This window comes from Anticarsia gemmatalis, chromosome 25 (assembly GCF_050436995.1).
Source record: "Anticarsia gemmatalis isolate Benzon Research Colony breed Stoneville strain chromosome 25, ilAntGemm2 primary, whole genome shotgun sequence".
NCBI classification, from domain to species: Eukaryota; Metazoa; Arthropoda; class Insecta; order Lepidoptera; family Erebidae; genus Anticarsia; species Anticarsia gemmatalis.
Window position 1 is genome coordinate 7,146,816 of NC_134769.1, and position 12,606 is coordinate 7,159,421.

The following is a 12,606-nucleotide window of genomic DNA, read 5'->3' on the forward strand; positions in this document are numbered from 1 at the left end:
CAAGAAAGAGTATTGTCATGAAAAAAATACGAATGTCTATAACGACAAAAATATTGAAAAAGCAATTGATAAACCAAAGTAAATATGAAAAGTTAGCTAAAACTTTTGAACATATTATTTACGGTTAGTCTATATGGAAAAAGGTTCCATCTTTGCCAATAATTTAAAAATTAACTACCAAATGTAGATACAGAAGCTAAAGCTCAATTTGAATAAATGCACCTTATATTACAAACAAAAAACATATTTTTAGATCAAAGGAACTAACCTTCAGAGGCCCACCAGGAGTATGCAAGCAGTGATGAGAAGGCAGCAACGCACAATGCGTCTTTCCATTATTAACACATTGCTTCAGTAACGAGGCAATAGCAGGATTGTGGGGAGCTTCAGGTAGAAGTCGACCCACTAGCTGTGGTGCTAACATGTCAGGATATGTGCCGAGAATAGCACCTCCCAGGCGGAGGGCGTCGGCTACTAGCATTAGTTCTCTGAAAGAGTTAAGATTGAGGGTGTTATGAACAGAAACCTATAATTATATTGTAAAATCTAAATTAAAGATTCCATTTGTTCAGATAGAAGTATGTAAAAGTCATTTTCGGGTCTTTATAATTATTTAAAAAAGGAGTAAGGACCTCCAGTTTTGGTAAACGTCGTGGCTGTAATTTTTCTTTTTGCATTACATATTCTAACTTAATTTTCAATTAAAAATGCAACTGTACAGCAGAAATATCAAAGTATTCGTTATCTTTAATCCTCATGGCATGTAGATTAATATAGAGTATAGTCAATTTTATGTTAGTACAACCAAATTACAGAGGAAACAGCTAAATTTCTTCTTAAAAAAATATTTTCTATTGAAATACCTGACAGCATCCTTATTGACATGTTGCTTGGCATCTTCAAAGTCAGCCAGGACCGCTTGTAGCGGACAGCAGTTCAATTTAGCGTGGAGCCACTCGTAGTTGAACAGAACTTCTGCGTACAAGTCTGTGAATCGCTTGGAACGGACCAGGTGGAATGGCAGCTCACCAAACTACGAACAGAAGAAAAAAAAGTACTTAAAGTCAGTTGTACGCATTTGTTAAAGATCCAGTAAATTAGTTAACATGAAGGCATAATTTGTATTGTGAGGTGATTGGATTTAGCATCTACTTTCTTCAAGAGGGAATTAAAAAGTGTGTCACAGATATTTTTAATAAAGATTAAGGCAGTAGTCATTCAACAATAGTCTCGGTTTAGTAAATTGTAACTATATTAATAATTATATATTTGGTTTACGCTGTTCCTCTAATTTCTGGTTACTAGCATCCAAAAAGTATTATAGTTTGCTCACCAATACAAAGACCATTATTTTAATAAGTACATGCATTTCATATTTTAAAAGCAATGGCCAAACATTTAGGGGAACTTTGATTTTTCAAGATACATTAGTTTAACCCTAGATTTTATTGGTGTAATCATTACCTTCCTCAAGTTATATCTCTTCATGGAACCATCAGCGGAGGTAAATACGAGAGGCTGTAGAGGCACCTTCCTATCAGCCACACCCTCCCTGTCCGCCAGGTTGAACCTGTGTCGTTGGATCTCTGTATACTTGAACGGTTTTGGTGTACCGCCTCCCCAGATGCCTGGAAAGAAATATTATAATTGAATGTTTGGTTGTTAATTAATCTTATATAAGTATTTTTGTATATAAAGTTAGATCTTTTTTTTTCTCCCGCCGGCTAGTTCCGGATTTTAAATTTGGGTATACCGACTAAAAACCTGACGGTGTTCCTTCAACAGTCACCATAAAGTGGTCAGGACGCGGTACCTCCAATTGGATACTCCGCTCCCATATAAAGTTAGATCTGCCTAGTTAGGAATCAAATAATCGGGTGTGAGTTGAGAAATGATATTTATTTATTAATTACCAGAGGCTGCCGGCGACTTCGTCCGCGTGGAAACTCTTCCCGTGTAAATTCCGATCCCTCGGGAACTCCGGGATAAAAAGTAACCTATGTGTTATTCTGAGTCTTCAGCTACCTACATACCAAATTTCATCGTAATCGATTTAGTAGTATTTGCGTGAAAGAGTAACAAACATCCATACATACACACATACTCGCAAACTTTCGCATTTATAATATTAGTAGGACGATAACAAAATATGTTCCTACCAAGATAGTAATCAGCGATCATAGAATGGAAGTACATAGCCATGTTCATGTTCTTGAAGTATCTCTCTCGTGCTGTGTCGCGGAACTGTCTGTGGTACCAGTTCATCACGGAGACGCCGTCTGCTTCACGCTCTGATAGGTAGTTCGGGAGATCGTTGCGGATCCTGTAGAAGACCATAAGTGTTTGATAAGGGTGATTTATTTGTTGCTGAAAACCACATGCTTTTCTTTCAATGACTTCGTAATTATGGTGTCTGCCAGATTTTTTTGACATCGGACCGTCTTCATTCTGAGTATCAATCAAGTATTCAGGTTCCCAGAAACGTACCAAGTGGCATTCTCGGGTCTCTGCCCTATGGGGAGAAGGCGTGATTATATGTATTTGTGTAGGTATTACAAGATATTATTATGGAAATCTGATTAAACCCTACCTTTAGAACTTTTGAAGGGTCTGTGAAGGGTGTGTGTGCCAGATTCTTACCTAGTCCACAACAGCGGTGGAATTCTCCTGACTGGAGGTAAATGGTATTGATACACATCATCCAATACTTTGTCATCTAAAGAGATGAGATCTTCAAGTTCTGTCTCCGAAAGACCACTGCGAGCAGCTGTGATGTACGCTAATGCGTGGAAGACTAGAAGACGACCGTGCTGGAAAGGAAATGGATCATTATTTTAAGTGGATCTCATCTAATTCTGCCAGAAGCATTTGAGATTATATTGTTTACATGCCCTAATCATTGCCTGATATATTAAAAAAAATTAATATATCAGGCTTTTCAGTTATAGAGAGTTGAAATCGGTTGTGATTTCACAGTGACTGTGTGTGTAAATAATTATGAAAAACTGTAGCCATCAGCTATTATGAATATACCTGCTTTTCGATTCTCTCGAACAACATCATAATAGAATCCATGACACTGTCTGCTAAGTGAGTGTCTTGTGGCTTTGTATAGCTCCTCCATCTGCATACCTGTAAACGAAATAGGGTAGACGAAACATTTAAATCACATCAAAGAAAAATTGTTATATAAAGTGGTTTTAAAGTTTACCTCAGCAAATACAAGTTTTACGAAAATAGGCAGCGAGCAAGAGGCGATGGCGTTGGACACCAAACGCCATTGATAGTTGGACAAATCACGGGCTGCTGATGCCATCCATAATCTGAAATTATAATTCAAAATATTCGTACCACTGTATTTCTACCAAAATATTATGATTATGGACAGAAAGAAAATAATTCCGATTACAAAGTAACCAAATTGCGTGATTAGCATTCATTTTTTCTGGTTTCTAAGCAGCATATATAAGTATGTACGCCTGTATCTCAAGGCCAAAACATCAAGTTTATTTATACATCTCATTAAAAAAATACAGTTACTTTTTAAATTTTTATACTTACTTCAGAACTTGCATAGCCAAGTCTTCTCCCAGAGCCTTGACTTCTAGAAAGTTCTCTTCTGAGTCAATCATACGACGAAGTACGTCGTATTCTTTGGAGACCTCCGGATTAGCTTCTTCACAAGCACACGTAACTATTATCTGAAATTGAGACGTATTTTATTTCTTTTAAGAATTCGAATTGTACGCGAGTTAGACCATATAATAATATTGTGATAGGCTTTAACAAGACTTCGACATTCACCGCAAGGTTCCTACTTAAACATTAATTGGAGTTTAGCTTACCCCACATAAAAAAATGCCCTCGGGATTACCGCAAGCATAATCTTTTATTTTCTATTCATTTGTACAGTAACAATAACAAGAAAAAGTATGATCCTTTTCCCTTTTTTTTCATTCTAGAAACCAAACAGAGCAACCTACTGGGTCCAGACTACAACACTACATAACGGATGGCAGCGCCATCTATTGAGAGTTACACGCATTACGTACTTCATAGTACAAGTTGCAAAGGAAAACTTCGGGAGAAGTTCTCCACAATGTCTATCAGCTAGATGGCTCTTGCCATCATTACTTTGTTATACATAAAAGTCATTTATAAAACTTTATTCTATGAGGGTATATATTTTTATATGACTGTGAACGTGATGTTGCCAAGAAGAGAACAAGATATTTGGTACGGAATCGGCGTATTTTCTTTTGATGAGTTCCACAGCGATAAGTGGTTTTTACAAAAATACAATAATACAATACTGAATTTATTTATTAGTTTACTTGCATAAACTACACTCGTGTTAGGCCATATTCAATATAACAATAAAAATATTTATAGTTACAAAATTAACGCGACAATCTTTTTTGTCATAAAAAATTATTATAAAACAAAATGGTGGGTATAATTCATTCTGAGCTTATTTTTTACTTTTGAGGGCAGTAATGAAAGCTCTTTTTTTAAATATAATTTTTTACAATGAATTTTCCTTTTCAGTACTTCCTTTACTCACCTTACAATTAGGTGGTAATCTAGTAGGCAGCCATGACACTTTGTTATTCTCTGTGCCAATACCAGTGAGCTGGTCGACTGAATCAAGGAACAGAAGTAGAGGCTGTTGTTGAGACGCCATTGTGAGGAGCTGCTTGAAGTGAGCAGTCAGAGGCACCAGGTCATCTGGGATGCTCTCGAAGGGGAGTGCGAAGTTGTAAGAAATCTGAAAACAAAGATAGTCGAGTATTAGTCCAAGATCAGCATTATATAAGAAAAGAGTAAAGTAGATTTGCGATTTTACCACTTTTGTTTAAAATTTAAAAACGTGTGTACTTTTATTTGGTTTAAGAAATTAGCTGTAAAACTGATGAAACTAGCCGTACCTTTAAGTAACGTTACAGTATTGTAGTTTTCTCCTTGACACATTTTGAATCTGATGATGATTAGCAAAAAAAGGAGTTTTAAGAGAAAAACACATTTACAAAAAGTGCATACTTAATAACATAAATGAAGAAAAAATCAGGTCAATTTAAATGCTGCTGTCATCTTAATTTAATGTACGTACACTTGAATCACACTTTTTATATAAATACTTCACCTGCTGACAGATAGATATAAGTGTTGGTGTCAGAGCGCTGGAGTCAGGAGTGGTTCCAAGGAACCGCACCACGTTGGTTGGTCTGACATCTGCGAACCACGTGTCCAAAGACATAGCTGCGCTTTTTGATAGAAGACTGGTCTTTCCACAGCCACCTGGAATAAAAAAGACCAGCTTGTGTAAGTTCGTCAACTCTGTGACAGGCTTTATGTGGTGAGGGTCCACCAAGTACTACAGCTGCTCAATTCATTGCTGCTTCGGAATGATTTGGACCAATTGGTTTTATAGGAAGACATCAAACAGCAAGCCTTTTAGGCTTATCATACAGGTTGCGGATACTGCTCTATATAAAGATATTACAATGTTCTTTAGAAAAATATAGTTATCAGTCATCCTGCCACCCATCTACAAGCTGCCCTCGCCAAACTTGCTTTACCTTCGAATCCAGTTATCTAGCGACCTATCAATACAATCTATCAATACATTCTTCGGTATTAGTTGCTTTTACTACTATAAAGTCTAACCCTCTTATTCATAAATACAGTAAAAACCTAATTTAGTTAAAGAACTACTATGCGATGTTTTCTCTTTTTCATTTCGTTAAGGAGTAACAGAAACAAAACTCTTTATAAGCCTTTCATAACTTCATATATTTTTATGAATAAGAGGGTACGAATGTTGAGTCCTCACCTTCTCCATACAGCACCAGTGGTTTATCAGAAGAGTTCTTCATATAGTCTTCAATGAAGAGTAGGTCAGGTTCTCTGCCGTGGAACACTTTCACCGAGTTGTTGCAAGCGTGTAGATGCTGAAGAATTTCTGTCACTATCTGACCTTGGGCACTGCTGTCCTCTTTACGCATTGCCCTAGAATAAATACCGGTGTGAAGATCTAATCCATACTAATATTATAAATGCGAAAGTAACTCTGTCTGTCTGTCTGTCTGTCTGTCTGTCAGTATGTCTGTCTGCTACTCAATCACGCCTAAACTACTGAACCAATTTGCATGAAATTTGGTATGGAGATATTTTGATACCCGAGAAAGGACATAGGCTACTTTTTACCCCGGGAAAATGACGCATTTCCCGGGAAAATTCAGGTGGCGTACGAAGTCGCGAAATATCAATATTATAATGACATTGAATTAACAAAATTCCGTTGTCATGGCAACTGTTTTAATGGCGGATATGCCTTAGCGCGACTTCGTTATATTATGAGATATAAATAATTTTGAGAATATTTTTCGTGAAAAAAAAGCATATTTTATATCATCACGCTACGACCAATAGGAGCAGAGTAACAGTAAAAAGTGTTACAAAAACGTGGAAAATTCTGACCCATTCTCTCTTATGTGACGCAAGCGAAGTTGCGCGGGTCAGCTAGTATACATATAATTTTATAATATTTCTACAAATATTCACAAAAAAATAATAAGATGCAGTAGCGTGATCTATTATTGACTTGTCAGCTAGCTAGCAATTTTTGTATGAAAATTTGATCAGCGTCTCTAGTGGATGCCTTAGGAACTAATTTTTAAATACATTTAAAACGTAAAATTTTCAATACTTGATATTACCGTTTGCTGAAAATTGTGTTTCAATACATATTTACTGTACCGCGCTTGGCTTGAGCATCATATCAATTATTATTTCAGATTTTTCAAAAACACCGTATGTTTCTGAAAAATCAGAGTTTAAGGCTCTGAAATTGATTTCTCTATTGTAATTGTACTTTTTATCTCGACACATAAATTATAAATTTATATGTTTACTAAATATTTTTTTCGATCAAATCTCAATGAAAAATATTAAAGTCACTATAGAATTTGAATTTTTATTAAACTTTGAACAAAACAAAATTTCATATGCATTAAAAATGAATTTCAGAACTAAACGCATGCGATGCAAATACTAAATTAGTTTTCAACTGACTTTGGATGATTTGCATGTAAATTACACAAATCGATCTAAAACTCTGTTGACTGATGACAACGTTAATTTAGTCAATAAATATTATGTAGGCAGATATGGTAATAATAATTAATTTTGATGAATAACACCCTCTATGGATGAAGGAAATTCTACTAGTTTAGATGCTATCGTCCAATTACGTGGTCAGTAATCATTTTAAAATATTTAAGTCATTTCCTCTAACACAAAAAACTGGAGTTTAATAAAGCCAGATAAAACAGAACACGATACTGTAGCTCGATTCTCTACTACTATCGACTACCGACAACCGACCAGTCATCGAGAAATTTTGTATGAAAATCTGATCAGCGACTCTGACCGGTGTCGTAGGAAACATTTTGGCAGTACATTCTAAATGTCAAATGTCGATAGCTAGCCAGTTGTCGGTAGGCGATAGTGGGAGAGAATCGAGGCACTGTTTTTTTAAATATGTTACACTCTTTTGAATTTCGTACTTCATATTTTCCAAAGAACACTGTCATTAAAAAATTAAGTGTTGAACTGCAGGACATTACAAGAACACGAACAACGGACACAATACATAATATACTGACCTGTCTACAAGTTTGATGATATTCTTGTAGAAGTGAGAGACGAAGTGGTTCAGGTATTCTCCATGGCTCTCCGTGTCCAAACCTTCACGACCGATCCATTCTACTGTGTATCTGAAGATGAATGATAATCAAGTTTTTTAATGTTTTTCCCACTACACGAAATTATAGTTCGATATCTATACTAATATTATAAAGCTGAAGAGTTTGTTTGTTTGTTTGAACGCGCTAATCTCAGGAACTACTGGTCCGAAAAATTATTTCAGTGTTAGATAGCCCATTTATCGAGGAAGGCTATAAGGCTATATATCATCACGCTACGACCAATAGGAGCAGAGTACCAATAAAGAATGTTAGTTGCGCGGGTCAGCTACAAATAAATAAAATTACTGAACTCCGGGCTACCATTAGATAAGTTAAGAGTATTCTAATCGTAAGTTTTAAAATCTCATTACACCTACGACGCAGGACGCAGGACGCAGACGCAGTCGCACACGAACACTGACAAATAACAAGACAAAGGCAGTCAACTAAAATATGAATCTTTAAGATGCTGCTTTAGCCCTCAATATCAAAATTTAAGAATCACGTTTAAATTATACTTTTTTTAACACATTACTGTCCCACTGCTGGGCAAGGGTCTCCCTAAATCAGTGAAGAGTTATGCCTCCATTCCACCACGCTGGACAAGTGCGATTTGGGGACTTTGCATACCTTCAAGAAATGTTTGTAAAAACTCTTATTCATCCAAGGTTGCATCATGATGTTTCCCTTCACCGTTTGATCAAGTGTTATTTAATTATTTCTAATACACACATAACTTCGAAAAGTAATTGGTGTGTTGGGGTTCGAACCGTTGACAACTTGCGTGCTAGCTACCAAATTATACCACTCGGCTATCACTGCTACTTACTTCTGTATATTAGTAGTCTCAATCTTCTCCGGTAGCCTTACATCTCTGAGATCAGCTAACAGCTTGGAGGCTTCGGCATCCAGACTTCTGTTGACGATGTCCACGAAGTTGCTGGCCTTCTTCAAGTTTTGAAGGTTGATGTTGTTGATGTACCGCACGTAGGCAAGGCAGTGGTTCTTTGTATTCTTCACGTTTAGGACGCCGTTTATTACTTCGCGTTCCGTTACTGGGGATAGAAGAAAGAGGTGCTGAAGGAGCTCAAAATAAAGGAAAATATGCAGAGGCGGCCATGTGCTTTCTTTCTTTCTTATAGTATCGTTATAGGTTAGCCTAGTGTCAAAGTGTGACGAGTACGAGTATTTGTTCTGAGCCTGGTTGTTAATGTATCTATATAAGTACCTATGTAGTTATGTGTGTGGTTGTCCAATTATATTATATATTAACGACTGTTATCTTAATATACAACGACCGGGTCCAACATTTTACAGGCACTTCGAAGCTCTGGGACGCTCAAAAAACACTATGCGGTCACCCATCTATGGAATGACCGCGCCAAAGTTTGCTTAATACACAGATCGTTTACCCACCGCTGGGTACAACTGGCTATGGACCATCTTGCCTCTTTCAATAAAGCATTACGGTATTATTACGCTATTATATTATCAACTTACCAGACATATAATAGTTATGCATAGTATCTTTATCAAATTTGCCAGCGTTGAACAGCTGTATGGAAGCCTTGCGGAATAGTTTCTGCATCTTGCCGAGAGTGTCCCACCAAACTGCTTGATCTTCTGCTTGTAGTTTTGGTACTCTCTGTAACACGTAAATATTTATCAAGAGAGAAAGAATGAGAGGAGAGAAAATAAATGTCAAAACATGAACTTGAATAGCTTAGTAAAAAAAAAAAACTATTTCCAGTGAACATTCATCCATACATAGTATCACATTTTCTTTCCCATAGGGGTAGGCAAGGACTAAAGAACGCCACTTGATACGAGCCTTAAAAACTTCCCAAGCCTCTTTCACATCCATACATCTTGTCATACGGGACCGCCGGTTACCGGTACTACGCACCAGTGAATATTGACAGGTTTTATATATTTGCTTAACTATCGGATAGGTTATCCGACACTTATACATGGGTCGTGTAACTGACGCACAATGTTATAACGATTGCCTGATAATAACGAAGACCATCTTATCGTTCTACAGAATGTTTTTTCTGAGGGCTTTTATGTACTCCCAATATAACCAAAGTACAGTATCCTTTTAAAAAAATATCAAAAAAATTGTATGCAATTCTCGTTAATTAAGATAATGATTGAATTCAATTACTTTAAAATTCAATAACCGCATACATAAACACCTTCATATTAAGTTGTTAATTTCGCTGCAAGCACTTACCTTATTATTAAAATTAATTAATATAGAAGAGATGGGTTGCAGCACGGAGACGGGAGGTACCGCGTTCGAATCCTTTTTGTACCAAGTGTCGAGTAGAATGACATCTACTCCGCCGGCTGCTAACTCGTCTCGTAGCATTTGTAGTTCTGATGATAACACGTAGGTCGGGATTGGCCTGTAAAGACATAGATATATGTATTATGTATGTTTGTTTATGTCAGTATCTGTGACTGTACCTCAAAAAAAATGTATTCTATATTTAATCACAGTAAGAAAATAGAAAGGAAAAACATTACCTCAGACAAAGGTATTCCAAAATATATGTACTTGGTAAATACTACCTATATAAGTTTAATATAATTTATATTACGAAAAACAACATAAAAAACATAAAGATAGACAGATAAATTAATTTATATTTTATTTAAAAATAATACAAACTATCGTGCAGAAAACAAATGCATCGCGTTCTTTCGCGATTTGTAAATTTAAAGCGTTTTATTTTTAATTGCGGCCAGTTCCATTTCATTAGTATGTTTCAAAAGTATGTACCCGAGTAAAGAGGTTTGAATTCGTACGTTTAAAAAATATTATATTATATATATTAGCTTAGCCTTTGTTCCAAACTATGTCGGAGTCGGTTTCCAGTCTCACCGGATGCAGCTGGATACCAGTGTTTTACATGGAGCGACTGCCTATCTGACCTCCACAACCCAGTTACTTGGGTAATAACACGATACCTTCGGTAAGACTGGCTGTCAGACTTTAAAGCTTCTGACTACTGTTAACGACTGTCAAAGATCTTCGAAAATGACAGCCGGGACCCACAATTTAACGTGCCTTCCGACACACGGAGGAACTGGATATGTATAAGATGGTCACCCATCCACAGAACAACCTCGGCAAGCGTAGCTTAACCTCAGAGATCGATCCGTGCGGCTGTTGTACACTAAGCCACGAGAAATATTATATTATTATATTTATTTACTGATAGTTGTAAATATACTCTATGTTTTTAATTAAAAACGAACATTTGCGTATCAAGATCTTTGTTTTAAGTTAAAGCGAATTTTAAGATTGTAAGTAGCACTTACATGTCTTCAGTAAAAGCCATTACTCATAAACGTACCTGTATCCATATTTCTGTCCGAGGAACACTACGAAGTTGGGTCCCATGGAGAGTCGCTGACAATTCTTGATCTCTCTCATACAAAGCTCCGTAGTCATGTGATCGTCTGTCGCCTCGTCTCGCACGCCCCAACGCATGTCCACTACCTGGAGTAAGCAGCAATATATAGAAATTATTTTATAAGGGATCTGAGGATTAAGTAGTAGTGTTATTACAGGTCTTGTGGTTCCATGTTTGATTTTCTGGTCGGGCATTCTTTGTTGACTACAAACAATTTCTAGTTAGAAAATTATACGTACGTAGGGGCTTAATTCTACCAAATAAACAGAGGTTTTCTTCTCCCTTTAAATTATGAAGCTAAATAAATCACTCAACACAGGTAAAAATTTGTTGTTAATATGCAATACGAGAAATGAAAGAGACATAACATTGCAACTGTGTTATAATTTCATCAGCAAAAATGTGTACAGGGATCGAAAGAGCATTTGATAAATAGCCAAAACTAATACAAAGCACATTTTTGAAGAAAAGAAGGGACGATGCAATAATTACTTATATATCTGTACAAAAATACAATATCACCAGGCTTTTCTAAAAAAAACCTTACATAAAGTCAAAATGCCTACAAGGAATCAGGGGGAATCTCGATGGGGTCCTATTGACATAAAACCCTGTTCGTCTGGACGTATTCATAACGCCTCTCTAAATAATGTCAGGATATCAGGTCGATAAGGGTGCAGTACCGTTATTATAATCTAATAATTTGTGTCTGCTCTTAGGTAAGCCACTTGAGCCTTGGGTAACTGATAGGCATTTATAATTATAGATAGATTGCCTATTATTATTTTGGATAGCAGTCTGAATTTGTATGAAAATACTTGCAAAGAGAGGGTTTTGATTGTTAAGCTACAAAGTAGCTTGCTAAAATTTTCTAATTCTGTCTAAAATTTGTAAAAACTAGCAATGTTTTATAACTATTCTGAAGCAAATATAAATAAATGCTGGGCAAGAATCCTAATCCGGGAATGAGAGAGGTGATAGGCCTTAATTCTACCACCTTGCCCATGTGCCTTTCTGCCAACTTTAAGAAAGCACTTTAATAATACTACTTGACATGTTATATAACTAGACTCATTCACCTTCATCTCCAGAAATCTTTAGAAATAGATATTTCTAAACATTTTCTTATCATCTATCTATCTTATTATTTCGTTATTTAGCAAAAAACATCTAAATGAGTTTGCTGATGAAAAAACTATTTTCACTTTACATTTCAAAACTTTGAGTAAACTTTCAGCTCTTCAACCAATAATCTATGCTCCATAGTTTAGTACACAATCCGTAAATAGCAGTGCAAACACAAGGCATAGGAATTGTAAACATGTACAAAAAGCTAGGCACCCTCGCACGGCTATTTTCGTTGACGGAAACCGAACCACGTGCGTTGCAAACTATAGGAGTTTTGATTTATTGAACCAGTAGTTAAGACCGCG

General features: G+C 36.2%; 1 protein-coding gene across 1 annotated transcript in view; it reads right to left on the reverse strand.

Moving 5' to 3' along the window:
- LOC142983837 (NACHT and WD repeat domain-containing protein 2) overlaps positions 1 to 12,606 on the reverse strand; it is a 41,873-nt gene that overhangs the window by 8,491 nt on the left and 20,776 nt on the right. The window contains exons 4-19 of the mRNA XM_076130967.1: positions 11,114 to 11,259; positions 9,985 to 10,159; positions 9,249 to 9,393; positions 8,578 to 8,803; positions 7,668 to 7,778; positions 5,834 to 6,009; positions 5,144 to 5,298; positions 4,565 to 4,768; positions 3,562 to 3,701; positions 3,212 to 3,323; positions 3,034 to 3,132; positions 2,641 to 2,810; positions 2,160 to 2,323; positions 1,465 to 1,628; positions 864 to 1,033; positions 269 to 488 (exon numbers count right to left, since the gene is read on the reverse strand). Of these exons, the coding sequence (XP_075987082.1) occupies positions 269 to 488; positions 864 to 1,033; positions 1,465 to 1,628; positions 2,160 to 2,323; positions 2,641 to 2,810; positions 3,034 to 3,132; positions 3,212 to 3,323; positions 3,562 to 3,701; positions 4,565 to 4,768; positions 5,144 to 5,298; positions 5,834 to 6,009; positions 7,668 to 7,778; positions 8,578 to 8,803; positions 9,249 to 9,393; positions 9,985 to 10,159; positions 11,114 to 11,259 (2,577 nt within the window). The remainder of the gene's footprint in view (positions 1 to 268; positions 489 to 863; positions 1,034 to 1,464; positions 1,629 to 2,159; positions 2,324 to 2,640; positions 2,811 to 3,033; positions 3,133 to 3,211; positions 3,324 to 3,561; positions 3,702 to 4,564; positions 4,769 to 5,143; positions 5,299 to 5,833; positions 6,010 to 7,667; positions 7,779 to 8,577; positions 8,804 to 9,248; positions 9,394 to 9,984; positions 10,160 to 11,113; positions 11,260 to 12,606) is intronic.